The following is a 20,177-nucleotide window of genomic DNA, read 5'->3' on the forward strand; positions in this document are numbered from 1 at the left end:
GCTGGTGTCGGAGGCAAGCGGAGCGTCGGCCATCGCCGCGAAGTGCTGCATTGGCGGCAACTCCTCGTCCTCGCCTTCCGAGGTTTGTGGCTCCGGTACGCCGTCGTCTTCCCGATCACGCTCGTGGGTACGGGTAGTCTTCCTAGTATCCATCCTTTTGAAAACAGGTTTACTTCTGACACCAGTTGTAATGTAGGAACTTGGTGGGAGACGACCTTACGGGTAGCACACTCTTTATTTAACACCAACTTATATTACACGGGTGGCTAACTCCAGCCTTAACCCACAGGGTAACCCCGGCTACACCCACACGGGCTCTTACGCCCCGTAGCCTCTCGGAACACACCCAGCCGGGGTGTCCGTCTCGACTCTGGGTCCCACAGTCTCGGCCCACATGGACGTCAGACTACGGGTCCCACAGTCTCGCCTCCGAGCCACACAGGGCCCCGGTCCCGACAAGGACAGCGGGACTAGGGGTCTCAGGGCCTACCCCTTGAACTCCGTCTTCGGTCTTCGACTGGTTAACAACTCCTCGAGTGCTCCCGCGCGTCCCCCTTTATAGTCCTTCATGCGGACGTCGCTGAGAGCACCCACCCCAGTTGACCAATCACTGCGCGCTGCCCACGATCCTCTTTCCTACCTTGTGTCAGCGCGCACAACCACGCACCCTGCGCCGCCCTGTAATCTCTCACTCTCGGCGCGCGCATCAACACCACGCCTACATCGCGTGCCCAACCACGCACCCCGCGCCGCCCCGTGATCTCTCACTGCGGGCGCGCGTCAGCACCACCACTACATATCTAAAGTCTGACTCCCATCACCATCCAGCCCAGAAGAATTCCCTCATCAAAACACTACACTATAGGGCCCATTGCATCTCCGACCAGCACCACCTAGCCAGCTAGCTGGAGCACGTACACCAAGCCCTCAGGATGAATGGATATTCTGACCGTACAATCCGCAAAGCTGTCTCTCCAGCCATGGGGAGACAACCATCTGAGGACCCAATCAAAACCATCACCTTGCCATACATAGCAGGGGTTACCAAAAATATTTCCAAAATCTTAAACAAACACAAGATCCAGGTTCGTTTCAACACAGTGCACAAAATCCGTTATTTGATCCCATCTGTAAAGGATGTGATTCCTGACATGCAATACCCGGGTGTCTACAAACTGAGTTGTGGCTGCGGCAGCAGTTACATTGGGGAAACGAAACATGTCTCGGACCGCGTTCGCGAACACAAGGCAGATCTGAAACACGGTAGGACCAATACCTCTGCCGTGGCTGAACATTGTTTTAACGCAGTGGGCTCACACGAAATTGACTTTTCCAAGACGAAGGTACTCTGCAAACCCACCGGTTATTATCAGAGATTTGTTCATGAAGCCATCCAGATATATAAACACAGACACAACTTCAACCGAAAAGATGGGTACAAACTGAGCAACCATTGGAAGGACGTTATTGACCAAGTAAAGTCTTAACTGACGGTGATGTTTCCATCCTACCTGCCTATGTCAGCTGTTATTTACATTAACCGGCTAAGTGTCTCACTAACACAGCTACTGTTGCCCATTTCCCTTGATGTGGTGGGAGCTCTCGTTTTTTTAACAGACTATAACTGGCTGTGATGTTTCTGTGTATGTGTCTCTCTCTGTGTTTGTGTCTCTCTGTTTGTCTCTGTGTGTGTGTCTCTCTATGTGTGTGTGTGTCTCTCTCTGTGTGGGAGTTCTCTCCCTATGTGTGTGTGTGTCTCTCTCTCTGTCTCTCTGTGTTGTGTCTCTGTCTGTCTCTGTATGTGTCTCTCTCTATGTGTGTCTTTCTCTCTGTGTGTCTCTCTGGGTGTATGTCTCTCTCTCTCTCTGTCTCTCTGTGTGTCTGTGTGCTTGTGTCTCTCTATGTGTGTCTCTCTCTGTGTGTGTCTCTCTGTTTGTGTGTCTCTCTGTGTGTGTGTCTCTCTCTGTTTCTCTGTGTGTAGGTGTATCTCTCTCTGTGTGTCTCTCTCTTTGTGTGTCTCTCTAGGTTGTGTGTCTCTCTCTGTGTATCTATGTGTGTGTCTCTCTCTCTCTGTGCTTGTGTCTCTTTATGTGTGTGTCTCTCTCTCTGTGGTTGTCTCTCTGTGTGTGTCTTTGTGTGTGTCTCTCTCTATATGGATGTCCCTCTCTGTTTGGGGGTTGTCCCTCTGTGTGTGTCTCTCTGTGTGTGTCTCTTTGTGTGTGTCTCTCTCTCCAGGTGTATCTCTTGCTCTTGCGGGTTTTTGTTCCTGTTGCTCGGCTCTCTGACATTGACATGCTAATCTTCTCATTGGGACAACCCCCGGTTGCTGGAGCCGTCTCACATTGACATGCTAATCTCTTACATTTACATTTGCGTACAAATTCCTTCTCTAGCTCCGCCCACTTACCCTTGGGTTGGGCCCACCAAAAGCCTATATAACCTCTTGTTGCAGCAGCTCTTTAACCTACGTTAGCAGTTCTCCTGCTGTGTTTGTTTCACCTGATGATGGTTGCTTGTGTTGCGATCGAAACGTCGTGATCTATTAATTCTCTATCGACGTGACTTTACCGAAAGAACCAAAGAGTAACAAAACAGGTGTTAAGGTGTTAAAACACCAAACTGAAACATTTTACAAGGAATCATGTCTGCATTAACCACAATGCTTGTGGTCAGAATGCAAATAAAAAATATACTCTGATAATATATGTGTAGTGTCGTAGAACGACACTACTGTGTTGGCTCGGTATAGGGGCCGTAGGCGGGTGTCATGGAGGTCGTGTCAGGCCGTGACACTGCATAAACCCAACAGGACACGTGACCGGATAAAGGGGGCCAGGGGCCCCAGGGGGGTCACGTGGTTGAGGGCTCGGGCGTGGCCTGGGGCGGAGCCGGCCACGCCGGAGTGGTTATAAGCGGGGTGTGGATGGAGAGCTGGGCTGTTTTGTGCTGTTCTGCTATGCTGCTGGGTCATCTCTGGGATGAAGCTCTCCGGTCTCCTCTAGTGGACCAGGCAGTGTGTTGGGGCTGTCCTGGTCCAGTAGTACTCCCGTGTGTTAGTTAAGTTAGCAAAGGTGGTTACCACCTTAAGTCGTTATGTTAAGTGTTAATTGTTATGTTACTTAATGAATAGTGTTGTCTCCAAAGTTCTAGTGTGCGCCTGAATTTAACCCACGACATATGCATTGTCCTTGAAACTGATTGGTCCACACCAGAGACAGCTTTCTTTTGAGCCTCGTCTCAAACGTTGTTAGACCAGAGGAGGCGTATGCCTTTTGGCATCCTCTGGTCTAACACATATATTATCAGAGTATGTTTTTGGTTTGCATTCTGAGCACAAGCATTGTGGTTAATGCAGACATAATTCCTTGTAAAAGGTTTCAGTTTGGTGTTTTAACATCTTAACACCTGTTTTGTTGCCAGAAAAAAGGGAAAAACCTATTATCAGTATTTAGAACATAATATATATGAACTAAAAGTGTAATTATTGGTGTTTGGGAGGAAAGGCAATGAAAGGCTTTATGAGAAAAAGGGAAAGAAATATGTTCAATAGTGGCTGTATGTCATTTTTTACATCAATAGAGGATGGCATATGGCTGTAATTTATATCCCTTGCAACAACACGAAGGACTTTAGCATGACGGCCCTTACCAGTTTAATTTTCTTTGTGTTATAAATGAGTTGCGTTGAAGCCATGTACAATAGTTCATGTAAATCAGTTAAAAAAAACCTTACATCATGACATTGGTAAAAAGCCAAAAGCCCTTTCATAGGGGAGGGGGGGCGGAAGCCCAGAGCCGTTTTCATTATAGTGACGACATTTTGCTAATGTCAAGATTTGATGAACGGTGCGAAACATACCGCTGATGTTATACACACAAGGCGTGGCGGTTAGTCTGGTGCCACGTGTTTATAATGTTCCAACTCCATGGTGCAGAGAACAGAAATCGCAATTTGGATAGATACTTTTTGGTATAAACAGCATACATTTGGGATATAAGATGCCCAAATGCTTTGTGCCTTTAAAAAATAAAATATCTTCCCCACAATAAATGATTTTCATATTATGACATGCTGTCTTTGCTAGATTAAAGCATATCAGGATTCATGCTTTAATCTAACGGCCACACCTCCCATCCATCACACTGTAAAACTAATGCACTACAGCCAAACCATACATTTCCGCCATCTGATACATTGGATGAAGCTATTAATCAACATTCTGTTTTGCAGCTGTACACATAAATAGGACACTCACGTGGGAATCAGGGCCTGAAATGAAATTCTAATTTTAAACATTCCATTGCACGCTGACGGATGTGGTAATTACCCTATAGCTAAGATTTCACGAGCTGTCAGTTTCTTGGTCTTATTATGATGCAAACTTCATTTGCATGGGATTCTGTGCGCTGTTGTGGACTGCACACTTCCGTTTCATTGTATCAATTATGTGTATAATTGTAAGACAGAGATTATTAGAAACTGTAAATGTTTATTTTATTCCTTACACTCCATAATTTTTCCCCTTCTGTCTAAATTGTTGTTCAACTAGAGTGAGCGTCCTGTTTTGGAAATATTACGGAAAATTAACAATTTAAACGCATGCGCATTTGGGTTTGTGCGTGCGTGTCCACCTTGGAAGTAGCTGAATGACTATAACACTCAGCTGAATCTCCAGTGAGCCAGATTCAATTCCTCGCCATACACATCAACGGCAATTGGTGGCAAGTGCTGACACGGCCCTCCTTCACGTCAAAGCAATGCGAGTCAACACGAGAATTGCGGACATAGCCAGCCAGGCAGGCATGGTGTTGGCCCTGCCATATGTGCATTGCTTTCCATGGGTACTCGCCAGCATTTATTGGTTTGCAATCTAACGAAGGTTAAAATAGAATACCTGTATTTTAAATATTTAAGCTTTACAGTTCAAATATATACGTATTGGCAGGTTCGTTTAAGAGATGATTCAAAGCGAAACTACTATTTCACCACAAATGTTGCCTTATTCGCTTATTTTCCTTAATTATAATACGGGAGGGGAAAATATATATGTCGTGCACAACGCAAGACTTGTCGATCACACGTGAATATGTTGTCAGTGCTGAGAGTACAATACAAAGGATGTCGTGATGCAAGCGCACACTAACAGCAAGGATACCTCGAACCCTGCATTAAGACAAAGGGGGAAGAAACTATAAATGGAGACAAGCTAGATAGCAGGTTGTCAGCATATCACAAGTACTTATTAATAAGCAATGTTTATTGTGTATGAGGTAATAATATTTTAATTTTGATACACTATGCACTGCATTTATACTGCATATGAAATATATGCAAACGTAATTGTATTAATACAACAAAAAAACATGCTTAGATTTTTAAAATAAGTTCTATTTTAATCAGCTCTCATTAATAAGGAAACATTTTTTCAGTAAAATGCACACCCTGTGTGCAATCACTGTCGCATAAACAATACCACAATACTTTACTTATTATGGAAGTTTAATGGAACACATATTCTTGGTTCTTTCGGTAAAACCACGTAGATAGATGAAAAAAATAACACGTATGTATAGTAATAATTTACAGCCGTTTGTTAATCCACTGCTGAATGTAGGCTTTCCTATATTGTGTTGATTGCAAGGGTTATTTTTCCATACTACACCACACTGGTCAGGATGGGTTGGTGAATGAATCTGCATTGACATTTGTCATGACTGTATTGAAGCACAGTGTGCTAACTGCAACAGGACGTATTGTAAATAAACGTTAGACATTTCTTGCATATTCAAGTGTATCCTCTTGTTGGCTCTATCAATCAGATGTTCGAAAAGGCAAATACATTTCAACTATCCCTGGTTTATGTGGATTACGAAAAGGAATTCAATAGAAACATATGTAGTCCAAGACGTTACAACTGCCTGAGTGAAAAAATATACAGGACTTATAAAGAAAATAGCACCAGACCACAAATAATAAGATGAGTTAGCCTTGGTGAGACTTCATCCTTGCCTATTTCACAGCACCAAACAGAAGATATGTCTAAAACATTGGATTAGGGAAATAAAAGGTAAACAAAGACCTGGAGGAATAATTAACTATCCCATATTTGCAGATGACATAGTCATTATAACAGCAATGGGAATAAACTACAGGATATGATTGAAAAAGTAGGTCCGCAAAGGTGGGCTCAATATAAATGTGTGCGATACTAAAGTGTTGCATATTTCGTTGAACAACAGCACATCGTCGTATAATCATTGGGAAACACCGCAGAATATGTATAACCTGTCCAGTTGCTCAAGAGAGATCGGGATCAAAATGATTAAACCATGAGATGGGTGACAACAGGATCGAGTATTTTTGAAACACTATTTAACAATGAAAATAATAGCATTACCTCCAATTAAATATGGAAATTAGCTGGGACTGACGGAGAACATGTAACGAAAGTAGAACATATTTTTTAAAAAGATAAGGAGATTACACGGCTTGGGTTTAGAGCACATCGCCTCAGGCTGTTGGCTCATGGAAGAGAATGGTGTAAGAATGGCAGCCAAATGAGGGAAAGAACAAGGCCTGACAGGAAGACCAGAGTGGAGAATAAGTGATGAGATTAGTTCACGTGGAGGAAAGAAATAGGTTGTAGCATCACAGGACCATGAGTGATGGTGACGGTATGGGGATGCCTTCATCCAGCAGTAGACAGTCCGTTGCTAATGAGGTTAATGATGCTGACATTAAAGCAAAATAAATCAATGTTATTATGCTAACAAATTAAATAAAAGGCACACGTTTATTTTATTAAAATAACTTCTCTAAAGGCTGGTGTGACTTTTTATCATGTAATTTCAAAATATAGTTTGATTGTGTTTAACATATGTAAAAAACAAGACAAAAATTAAGCCAAAAATTAGGTCAGCGTTATTCCATTGTTCCAATAAAGTGTGTTGATTGTCCTCCATGTACCTTTATTTAAACGAATGGCAGGCAGCAAGGTATAGATGTAGAATGGTCTCCTGTTATAAATGACAGAAAAAAGGTAAACTGGAAATAAGTGAATCCATGAATGATGGTGCCTTATAGGAAAAATATTTCAAGTATATAGGGTGTGAAAAGCTGTAACTTTACCAAACAGATCCTTAATGCAATTGCTATATATATGCGAGTAAATGTATGCATTTAGGATCCATTTGGCGCATGGGGAGTTTGGGGAGAAGGGACATTGGTGAGTTTTGTGGGAAATTAGGGTCACACCAGAGGAATCTAATAAGGAAACCAGTAGGGGTTTCACTTTTTATTGGAGAATTAGGGTAATTTGAAAAGAACACGTGTGGTTACAATTGTATGATCTTTGTAAAAAGTTGGAATTAAGTGACCTTTTTTTCACACCTCGTATGCAATCACATGTAGCATATTGACTTGTGTTGTCACGCCTTTTTTTAACGAGCTATCACACGTTAAATAGTTAATTTAAAAAAACAGATGGAGGTGATGGCGTAACATCTCGCCGCTTTGGGTTGGTACTCACTTTGTAGGGACCGTCAGTTCAAGGAACATATCAGCAAGTGTTCACCCAGACCAATAGACAGTGATTCTCTTACCACACAATAAGCCACCCAAGCACACTCATAAGTAAAGTATCTTGGCATGCACAGTTGTGGGCTCATTTGTGATCAAATCAAGACAATATTCTAACTTAATATAGCTCCGATCGAAAGCCAAGGCAAACTAATTACTTTCAAGAACACATATGTAAATGGTGGAATATTGTATTCACAACCAAATGTCACAATACATTTCAAATAAAAATAAGTTTTGAGATTACGCAATAAAATTGTGTTCAATGTGAGTTTTTTACGTGAATGTTACGATTCTACACGTTTCAGGCAATGGATGTTTCGCAAACAGCTGTGTGGAAATGTAACTGGTGCAGCAGGTGGTGGCTGCGGCGGTGTCATTGAACGTTTACAATAATGTTATCATGTCGCTTGCTTAGATGGCCTCATCCAAGATTTGTGTCAACCACCAATTAAACAACCACCTATTACTTGCTCTTTTTTTTACAAACGCCTGCATAAGTATAGCTTTGCGCATACATATCTCAATTGGAACGTTGAAAGCCATCAGTGTTAATGCGACGACTACAATAAATATATGTATATATGTATATTTCGATTTAAAGCTTTTGTGACTGCAGGTCTGTCGAGGACGGCTGCTTGCGTTGTGGCCGAAACGTCGTGAGAATTATTTTATTATGTTTTATTTTTATTATTTTATTATTTCCATTCTACGTGACTTTACCGAAAGAACCAAGAAGATATATATGTATATATTTTACTCATAAATACGTATGAAAAAATATATTTAGAGTTCCTACCAATGGTGCTGTTGTGTAATTTTCACCAGAAATCGAATGAGTGGGGTCACCTCTAAAATATATATTTGCTGTACATTTTAAGCAACACATAAAAACAGACGTAAGTGACCAAAAGGGCATTAATCATCGGAGGTAAATGTGCAGCCCTGAAAGTGCTTGCTCACAACACTGCTGGTGATAAGACTTCTAATAGAGAGAGGGGAGAGACGCTGTGGGCTCACATGATCTTGTTTTTTCCGAGACCAAGATATTCTGCAAACCTTCGGGCAACTATCAAAAGTTTGTTCATGAAGCCATCCCGATATATAAACAGACATAACTTCAACCGAGAAGATGGATACAAACTGAACAATCATTGGAAGGATGTTATTAACCAGCCTTAACTGGTTGTGGTTGTTTTCACCATACCTGCCGTTTGCTAGTAGATTTGTATTCCCCCCCCCCCGTGCCCCACACTCAGCTTCCCACTTCTAGAGGAGGTTACTACACCTAAATACAAATTACTGAACCTCATGATACTGAAATCGTGTATAGATCGTTTTTACTTAAGCAAAAGGCAATTTTATTACGGTACATGACTGAAAATACTCGTGCAACGCATATGTTCTGTTTATCAATTCAGTGCACAACACTAATCGTTTTCCAAAGCCGTTCACTATATGCAAGTGATGTTAATGTTAGTGTCTTTTCATTTGCCGGCACTTGGTAAAAGAAGTGATGAAAGAATATTGGAAAATTCAAAACATACACAATCTAACACTGAATACCTGAACATAGTACAATAAGTATACAATTTAATATAAAAAAGTATTCTATGTACTTTGATTTTATTAATCTTTATTATAATTATTGCACTAAAAAAAATAGTATTCGCCACTAGCCCAACAAATATTTGAAGTTTGATTTTCAACTTTAAGGAAACCAAAATGAAACAAAAAAATATTTAGCCGAGGAGAATTACATTGCTTTAAATGGTGTCAGTATGATAGCTTTGCCAGATTTAAACATTGAATGATTATATCTTGATTGAAGAGCATTTTTCCACAATGGCTTTATCTTTAAAAAAATTTAATGGCAAACTACCAACACTAAAATCCGATGTATCTATTTTGCGGAAATAACTTCATCACACGATCTACAATTCTACTTGCTCTTTTATTGGATATTCCAATTGACTTTGGTGTCAATTGCATTTTGTTTGTATTTGTGCATGTCGATGCATGTTTGTATTTTGTTACGTAATTATATATGTCTGGAAATGTTTGAATACATTTTCACTGAAATTTGGACCTGTTTGGAAGAATTCTATGATAAAATTATCAGCAACAAAAATCCACGTTCTAAGCCTACACAATATAATGCCAACAAAACATCCCATTCAATAAAGTGATCCGTTTGGGGTCATGAACATGATGTGATTTTTTTCAGTATTAATTAATGCTTATATTACACAATCATATGATTCCTCATTATTTAGTATACTCTTTTGGATTAGATCAAGCGGATTCAATATCAATCAGGGCTATGAACCCCACATCACCCAATAGAGGACTTACAATGTCGAGGTCTAAATTTTTGCTAATATCTAATGTTGCTGGATACAATCTCCAGTTAAAAAATCGTCTTTAATCATCATATTTTGCTTGCTCTTTCAACATACCGGTATTGCTATCAAAACAAAATCAACTGGTGCATTTGTCCAAAATGAATCATGAATTATATCGGGCATGAAAGTTTACATGCGAAATTACTTCCAATGTTCCACCTGAGCACAAGATGCAAAGTCCCCCTCCCTCCCAATTAGAGGAGTGAGTCATTTCTTTAAGCAATATCAACGCATGAGTAGGTTGAGTTGTGTATGAGTTTGTTTTATCTATTTGCAAGCTGCTATAAGCAAAACAGGCCAGTCAATTGTGGAATTTTAAGCAGACGTTTCTACGTGTCAAGGGGCAGTCTTCCCATACCGTACTATCAAAACAACTAGGTCAGGGGTCGGCAACCTACGGCTCCGGAGCCGCATGCGGCTCTTTACGGGCTGCTTCTTGACGATATGTACGTATGTACAGTATGTACTCAGATGCATTGCGGCTCTTGAAATACTGAATTTTGTACCGAATTGGAAAGAAATGGCTCTTCTTGTTATTTTGGTTGCCGACCCCTGAACTAGGTCATGATAAACCAAGCTAAGTGTTGTCTTTGTACTTTCAACAATTCACAACATGAACGAAACATGAATATGTAAGTAAAAGTATCTTTTTTGTTTTTAAACGTACAATGCTAATAAGGCTCTATGACCAGATTTTTTTTAATTTATGGTGAAAGGCAATCCATCAATGAGCAGTGGCATGTAAAAAAACACTGTCCAGGATAGAACATTGTGAGAAACCGTGGGACACGTGAAGCCAATGTATTACAATTGTGCTATTGGCATCGTGTCATTAGATGAAGAATCTTTTTTTTTAAGAAATCTCACAAAGCAGCATGTGCCGTGTCCCAAAGAGCAGCCCATGTGAAATATCTTTCAAGGACTTCAGATAAATCCTTCAAGCAGCCTTTTTTATCCTTTAAGCAGCCGGGGTCACAATTTCTCACAAGCTCTGCAATGGCAATGTCGCTTTGCAATAAAACCAATATTACTTATTAATTATCTGGGATAAGATTTATCCGAAACAAGTGCAAAGCCCGATTTCATTCGATGTTTTGTTCAGTTGTTTGTAACTGGGCTGAGATCATCGTCTTTCACTTGAGAACCCAATTTGGAACTATAAATTAACTGAACGATGTTAAGATCATTGTGTCATTAGATGAAATATTCATTCAGAAACCTCACAAAACCGTGTGATTGACCAAAACGCATGTTTTACAACATCAGGTGATGCACTTTCCCATATTCTCTGTTGTATTGCCCAATTATATATATATTGTTTATGCACAAAGACCATATAAACTAGTTTTTATTTTGTTTAACACGTAGGCTTTCATGACCAATATCATCCATATTAGAGGTTATTTGGGGTTAGATCACGTAAATATAAATGTGTCGTTAAACCCGCCACCACCTGACATCCAATTAGTAAGGTTTGTCACGGAAACAGAACATACCAATTCGTTACTAGTACAGCACACTGGTGTGTTGGAGAGCAAATCATCAACATTAACAATAGGAGTACGACGTTTCACCAGTAATTACACCTAGCTTCATCAGGTGACAGCCAAGTCTAGATGTGAAGGGAAAAACCAGAGGACCCAGAAAAAAATCCACTGACCACGGGAAAAACATGCAAACTCCAAATATACAGGTGTCAGGGTCGGGATTCAACCCACAACCTCTCGCATATCAGATGAGGAAATTAACATTTTGCTACCTCACTATGCTTGAAAACCTGGTTTAAAAACTGATGGCTCCTCAGATTCAAACCCAATATATAAGCATTGGTGGGTTTGTGCTCTGACTCATGGTGGCTTCGTGCTCTGGCCACCTTAACTTTTTACAAATTCTTACAACAGCAGGGCATGTAGCCGTGTGAGCAAAATTAGGACAGCATATTTGATAGCCATGGTCATTATCATTGTTTACTATCACAGGTGTTCTGACTTTTCGTGTTGTACATGCGAAATACATTTTTTGCATTAATTTAGCATATCTGGGCCATATTACATTGATGTTCGATGCCACAAAGGCCAAAGAGATTAAGCAGTTGGAGTACTCTCAGTGATGTGCCAATCAACGTCAACTAAGACGATGGCATATGTTTGCAGAGAAACAGCAGCCAAACTATTACATATCTTGTGAACAGAAACTTGACACTTGATATCAATTAGTTTACACAGAAAACCTCACTTTCGCAATGTTCAGGACATCACTTTACACTCAATGAATAACAATCCCACGTGGTTCTGTATGCTTATGTGTATTTCATCCTGATGATTCAGGTAACAGGGGGAAACTATGTCTAAAAAGGCATTGCTTGGGAAAAGGCACAGCTATTGTGGTGCAATGTGTGAACGTTGTTAATTTGATTATTGTGATACTAATAGTAGAGATTTAAAACTGTCACTTTCTCCGACATCTAAGTATTTTAAATGTTGTTTTTTGTACAAGAGTGCATTATTCGTAAATTAAACATGCAATTATATTCATGTACTTTAAAAAACTGCTAGAGTGATTTACTAAAATCTGTTTTCCAACCTAAATTGTAGTTTTCTTTACAAGCTGTATCATTGACTAATGGTATATTACATGATACTAACATAACTATGTAGCTATGAAAAAGGGCCCATGCCCGAAACGTCACCAATTATGTTTTCTTTTAACGCAGTGTTATTGACAAATGTGTTGAAATTTGTATTGCTTGTGCTTGTGCATCACTACCAATGTGACATTACCAAATAAATAATTATCCATTTTCTGATAAAAAAAGAAATGCATATTCATCTGAACAAATGAGGTGTCCAGCCCTCATTGTGTTTTATGTATGTGCATGAAATATGAAAATTTCAATGAAAAAAACACTTGTACATAATTCAGGAACACATATAATACTTGGCCATATAGTCCCTACTTTGAACACAAAATAAAATACATTGTGAAGTGTACCTATTACCGTTTGCTTGCATATACATTAAGATCATATCTTATAAAACATGTTTATTTTTTATCTTATCCAAATACTCTTGCACAATTAGGGTTGTTTTCTTTGTGCTTATTAAAATGTGGGCTTTTTGATTTACATTTGACAAATAATAAGCAACGGACACGTAACATTACATCCATGTAAATTGATTTAAAGAACATCAAAGCAGATTCCTTGTTTATCACAGCAGTCTGAGTCCGTCCGTGGATGACAAACATGATCAATGACTCCTTCACCAGATGTTTTGTTAAGCGAATCCCAAGGTGATCACCGCCATTTTTATAACAAGGGAAATGTTGCTCATGTGACAGCAGGTATGCAATTATATATGACGACACTTGAACACGTGACCAAATATCTGAATGATAAACAAAACAGTCACATTCTGCCTGACCACAAACACTAGCGCTGTATGTCGAACGGTGACATGGCCAAGAGGTAAAGCGTATGCAATGTGTTGCTGAGGTTCGCAGTTTGAGCTCAGTGCCTGCCCTAGTTAATACTGCAGGTATATGCCGCACAGTGGACGTTAAATGTCCTGTGACCTTTTTTTATTATAGATGTAATCGATTTTTAATTATTATTAAAAAAGCCAAACACAGAGCGTGAGCGATGGGGAGGGGGAGTACAGACACCTCGAGTGCGACAAACCCCGGGGCCAGGTGCCCTCGGGATAGGGAACGGGAAAGATGGCTGGGCTCATTCTGCGACCTTCTTCAAAAAGAAGAGTAGGCCCTTTCGTGCCAGCGTCACATTTGACAAATTATCCACAAATTACTCAATCGGGATCACACGTAGCAATCATCACTCCATCCTTAATGCAAAACTACTACAGCGGCTTCGCGATGATCGCTTTGCGCTATGAGAATGACGTGAACATCAAACGTGCTAATGATTTGATTTGAAGGCGAACTTTGGCAATGACGAAATGCTTGCGGAGGCTGCGGAGGCTGCGGTGGCTGCTTGTGCATGCCGGCTGTGTACAAGCTTGCGGAACACCCACCTGAAATCGGAGCCGATGCGGGTGGCGTGTTCTGGCTCCCCAGGGTCAGGGCAGCTGCTGGAAGCCTGTGTTATTCCACCCTCATTCACTTCCAGTGCCAAGCAGCAAAGGGGACATCAACAATTCAAAGCAGAATTTTCACAAACAGCACACACTGCATTCTGATTCAGCATAAAAAAAAACATCACCTGCCCAGTAAACGCAAACGGCGATGTAAACGCAAGCTCGATGAGTGTGCCTGGAATGCATGGGTGTAATTTATGTGCAATGCAAAAATGAAAAATGTGAGACAGTTTAATAATCTTAATTAAATATGTTAATTAGATCTAAAATATTTATATGTCCACAAGTTTGGATATGTAGTCAGAAACCCCAGGCAATGCCTGGTTTTAATTAATTCTCCGTGAAGGAGCTTGCCTTGTTAACAGGATGCCATATTTTAGTTGTGCACCCAGTAAAACATGGAAGAGGAAGGTAATCAAAGTGTGTAAATACACGAGTTAAGAATAACGTCAAACGATACCGAACAAAGTATATTCGCATGCAATATTAATGCAAGAACACCGCCAACTTACACACTGGCTGCTTCTGGTTGATGTCCTTGCTGGGTGGTAGCTTCACACCGCGTGACTTCAGATCAACTGCTCTTTTCACTGCCAGATGAGACGACGGACAGTGACACGAGCACACTTTGAGAACTCGAAAGGGTTAAATAATGCACGCGCTATTTTCGCACAACAGGCGGCATATCCGCATCACACATTCACGAAGATGAAGGAGCAATAAAATTGCTCCTGGAACATGTACCCATGTCAACTGAAGCGGCGTTAATGTAACTTCTGCTGAATTATTGCAGGGGTTGTTCGTATTGCAGTGCATGTTATATAATTTGGCTGGAGAAAATACAAATAAAACGCAGGTGAGGCAGACTTTCTAACTGATGGTAATGTTCATAATTCTCTAACTAGAGCATTCCCATGTTATTCACAAGGGATTCGTTCTGGAGATGCCCGTGAATAGCACATTTTGCAGTTAATTAATGACCTTAAATGAATACGTAAGTAAGCGATTACATATTCTTTTGGCATCCTCTGGTCTAACACCGTTTGAGACTAGGCCAATCAGTTTCAAAGACAATGCATATATTATCAGAGTATGTTTTTGGTTTGCATTCTGACCACAAGTATTGTGGTTAATGCAGATATGATTCCTTGTAAAAGGTTTCAGTTTGGTGTTTTAACATCTCAACACCTGTTTTGTTGCCATAAAAAAGGGGAAAACCTATTCTCATAGTCTATGGTTTTTTCGGTAAAGTTACGTAGATAGAAAAAAATAACAATAAAATAATAAAAATAAAGTGAATAAAAATATCACGACGTTTCAATCGCAACATAAGCGGTCGTCGTCAGAAACGTCGTGATATTTTATTCACTAAATTTTTTACTATGTTATTGTTATTTTTTATATATATGTGACTTTACCGAAAGAACCAAAAAATATGAATTCATGCAGTCACGAAAGTTTTAAGTCAAAGAGATTAAATATATGGAAATTATTATAAAACACAAACAAATAAATGTTTTTTAGAATTAACAAAGAAAATACATCTTAAGTAAAGAAATATTCATAAACTATTATATTCAAAAATAGTTTATAAATGAACTTAACAAAAATTAGGATGATGTTGTGCAGTAGCATCATCACTTTATCTCATCACTTTCTCTCTCTCTCAATGCAGTCGTGTAGAATTCCAGATGCAATTCGCGGAAAACCAAAGTCGTGGATAGCAAGTTCGTGAATAACAAGGGAAGACTGCATGTAACATTTCTGTTTCTTGATCACATGAGTGGAAAATTATAGTTTTTCCGTGTTCACTTCTGTAGACAGAATGATTGTAAAAATATGCATTTTTTTATTCCGATATTTGATTTTATTACAAATGATGACCACACAATTGCACGAATAGTGCATATATAGGCAGGTGAATGTCAATGTGTCACACAATGACAAGGAAACGCTTCTGGATTATAATTCCTCTTTGCACACAAAATCACTTGCTTTGTAAATAATTAACGTACATTATATTTCTTTGTGGAAACACAAATTTTGCACAGAATTATCGCAAACCATGCTGAAAATGTGCCGTGACTTTTATTGTATCTCGTCACAACCTTTCAAGCTGCCGGGAATTGCACACCCCCCGCAGATTTACAGTTTGCAAAAAAGCTCATGGGGTCACGTTGGTGTGCGTTGCCGTGTCACGGTTCAGCACGTGTGGCAATGTGACAAAAAATGAAGCGAAAACCCAGCAGACCAACACACGGGGGAGGGGAGACGGGGAATTAGCAAGAGGGACAGAATGGCCAAAGGGGGTAGCAGGGACACATGCATGAGGAATAGCAATAGCATTTGCAACCTGTGTAAAATATGGCCATTGATTGTGGCCCGGAGCCTATCGTCCTGTATGACAAAATATAAAAATATGAACCAGCCAACGCTTCTATATTTAACTTGAAATTTCATTTAAATGTAGCCAAGCGGAGAGAGTGATTCAGAATGGTGAGAAGTCACACACGCTACATGCAAACAATGTCATCAACCGTGAGCACAGACAATTTTATGCCGAAGCATATTTTAGACTAAACAACGTGCAGTTTATTCCTCCTCTATTCTTTTTAAAAAATTTAACCCAGGAAAGCCTTTCTTTGAGTCTGCTAGTTTCTGTATAATGTTACAAATAGCTTTTTTTCTTCCCAATTGATTAACTTGCGGGTAATTTTGTGAATATGCCACACTTTACAACATATAATCCTCTACGTGAGGAGAGTCAACAGGTTGCTTAATACCATTCTATGGTAAGTAACCTGATAGAAAATAAACATTTATATTCGGGTGTATGCAAGTCAATAGCTCACACCTATTCACTACATTCACTGGGTGACAAACAGTAGCCTTCTCGTAGTCCACCTGTTACAGGTTTTCACGTTACCTTAAACACAACGAATACCCTCAAACTGGTTGAAATGGGAGCCGTTAATTAAAAATCCAGATATGACCAGCAGAGCTAAATGCCGCAAAAAAGGCCATAAACCTCAGGGAAAACGACATTGACATTGTCGCCTTACAAGGGGGGCACGCGTTGAAGGCAGCACGAGTATGGCAAGTTAAAGAATAAATAGTTACACCCTTGTTGCTGCCATCTATCATCCTAAGCTGGCCTCACTACCCTAGTCAAGCAAGACCTAAAAGACTACTTGTAAGTCATCCACCACAAATGATGGCACGTCAAAAAATAACTGTCACAGCTGACCATGTGACAGTCATCAATGTGTATATAAGCCTCCGAAAGAAGGAATGTCTATCACCACCTCCACCAGCAGCCACTCGCTTGGCTATATATATGTGGGTTACTACAATAACCACAACACATAATGGGGTCTACTCAAATAATGACGAAGATGGTGGAAAACTTGAATAATGATCGTCACCCAAAATAGTCGAGCACATTTCACTCACCCTAATGCAGAGGTCGGCAACCAAAATAACAAGAAGAGCCATTTCTTTCCAATTCGGTACAAAATTCAGTATTTCAAGAGCCGCAATGCATCTGAGTACATACTGTACATACGTACATATCGTCAAGAAGCAGCCCGTAAAGAGCCGCATGCGGCTCCGGAGCCGTAGGTTACCGACCCCTGCCCTAATGGATGTAAAGAAAAACTATAAACCACACGTTTTCTTCTTCTTACAAGCCAAGAATGGATATCCACTAATTGCTTTACTAACAATTTTCCAAAGAGTCAACACAGACCGTCAATCATGCACAGTGTATAACTGATACCAGTCATAATCTGAAAATCATGGCCGTGGTGGATGTTTTGAGAAGGACAACTCGCCCAGCTATGAAAAATAAACTGAAGCCCAATCGAAGATTCTGGAGCCAAAGCCTAAAATCTTCCATAAATTCATAAAAATTGTGGTATCTCCCACAGAAAACAACATCCCAAGAGGGTATCAGAACATCTATATGGGATGTCCATAACCAGAAACAAAACAACTCTTGAAAGAATAAATCAGACCGAGTGACCAAAATAAGGGCAACCCCACTCTGCTGGAGTCCCTGAACGCTGCACAAAGAAAACGTTGGGAAGAAAGTACTGCAGAATTTGACTTCATACACTCCAGTCATTAAGCTCGGCAGCTCTTATGGAATCTAGGTACCTCAAAACTACCAAACGCAAATACCATTAAAAATCACAGCAGGTGCTGTGACTTTCCACATTCTGTCTTGTCCGAGAAGCTCACCCAACAAGTTGTTCGGAAATAACTCAACATTACCTTGAGTGAGCAACCACAAGCAAAAGATCTAACAAGACCATACGCTGCAGCTGAAGATATATCTGTCCTCGGGGCCACAAATTCCAACAAGGCACTGGAATAGTATGACCTGTGTTCTGAGTCCCCAATGAACCTGGGACTATATGGTCAACAATGGCTTGCAAACCTCTTCACCATCAGACAGGACAGGAAACATCCTGATAGAATGGAAGCAAGCCAATTTCATTGGCATTCTGAAAACCAGAAAGCCACGAGACATGCCCTCCAGATCCAGGGCCAATATCCCTCTTATTCCTTCTCCTCCAGGCGGATGGAACATGCCATGCATTCCAAACTTTCCCCCAGATCGTTGCCTTCACCACCTTCGTTGAAGCTGGTTTCCAGTGCCAACAGAAAACAGGGGCACAGCAGCGATTGACCTCTCCACTGCCTATGAAACTGTTTGGAATCATGGCCTGCTGCTGAAGTTAGGCAAACTCATCATATGCCGTTATACTGTACACCTACGGTATTCCTAATGGAAGCAATGCTCAGCAACCGTACTTTGAGGGTATACCTCGCTGGTAACACAGCCGCAAAAAGAATATGAATGATGGCCTCCCTCAAGGCTAGGTACTAACACCATCAATACTTTTTTTGAGGCAACATGCGGGCCCGTTACATCTCGTTGTGTCACGTAGTCGAACCGTCAACATGAGCTTAACTGGTTATAGAAAGCAGTGGGTAGAAAGATGGTAAGCAGGCCCACTGCCCTAAACTCACACCATCAATATTTCATCTATATATAAGTGACCTGCCATGTACGTTATCATGAAAGTTCATATATGTAGGTGATATAGTCTTTGCTGCATATGGTACAAACCTCGAGAACACTACCAATACTCTAAAAGCAGATACAACTGTATTTGTGGCATATTTCTGTCACTGGAGACTGACCACATTCTTACAAAACCATCACAAGTCTTTTCCACTTGAACAATCGTGTACGGCTGGGTACATACGGTGTGAAAAAAGTTCAACATACATACAGCAGATGCCACGGTATCTAGAGGTTATCATGGACAGAAGGCTGACCTTCAAGCCCCAAATAAAACAAGGTCTGTAAAAAAATAAATACAAAAATTACCCTTCTACAGAACCTTGCTGCAAACTCCCTCCCTCTCACTGATCTACTCAGTGGAAGAGTCACTGTGCTCCAGCCTGGACCGGAGTTCATCCACAAAACGTGTTGATGCACAATGAAATACGCAATGCACAACAAATCCCCTGGCTCCCTGTTCTGGTGAACATTCTGCCAAAAAATATTCACAGACGTGCAAACTGATTAGCACGGTGAGCTACGTACGGTCCGGAACAAGTTAAACATACATATATACCAGGGAGTTTACACATTTTCTTGCCAACGACAATCTACTCATCAACCAAGACCTCAACAATGTACCTCACCACCAACTCAAGTCCTGATCCCCTTTCTTGGATCATCCTGTCACCATCCTATAATCTCACCCGGATCCGGATTAACACTGGCGAACAGAGTTGAACAACGTGGGCATCCAGAATAAACACCTCATTCAAGATCTAAACAGTGCACCTCCTGGCTTTGAATTCCTCCTCGAAGATACTGGTGTACCATCAATCCCATGAGTACATAAATAGGCCGATGTGTAAATCTCCTTCGTAAAAAAATTAAAGACAAGCCACAGTGCAACTGTGGCGATGCAATCCAAACTATGTACCGTATCGTGAACTACTGTGGGCTGTGCTCCTTCAATGGAGGAGGAATAGCACAACCACACAAACTTTCTCCTGAAACCCTCTGGTGGCT

At 40.5% G+C, this 20,177-nt stretch overlaps 1 protein-coding gene across 3 annotated transcripts in view; it reads right to left on the reverse strand.

Annotated features, from left to right (window-relative positions):
- The window catches only part of CSMD3 (CUB and Sushi multiple domains 3), a 426,461-nt gene that overhangs the window by 225,438 nt on the left and 180,846 nt on the right, over positions 1-20,177 (reverse strand). For all 3 annotated transcript variants that reach the window (XM_078855831.1, XM_078855830.1, XM_078855832.1), the window contains exons 7-8: positions 14,590-14,667; positions 14,015-14,102 (exon numbers count right to left, since the gene is read on the reverse strand). In XM_078855831.1, the coding sequence (XP_078711957.1) occupies positions 14,015-14,102; positions 14,590-14,667 (166 nt within the window). The remainder of the gene's footprint in view (positions 1-14,014; positions 14,103-14,589; positions 14,668-20,177) is intronic.

The sequence above is a fragment of the Lampetra fluviatilis genome, chromosome 4, assembly GCF_964198595.1.
Source record: "Lampetra fluviatilis chromosome 4, kcLamFluv1.1, whole genome shotgun sequence".
In the NCBI taxonomy this organism is placed as follows: Eukaryota; Metazoa; Chordata; class Hyperoartia; order Petromyzontiformes; family Petromyzontidae; genus Lampetra; species Lampetra fluviatilis.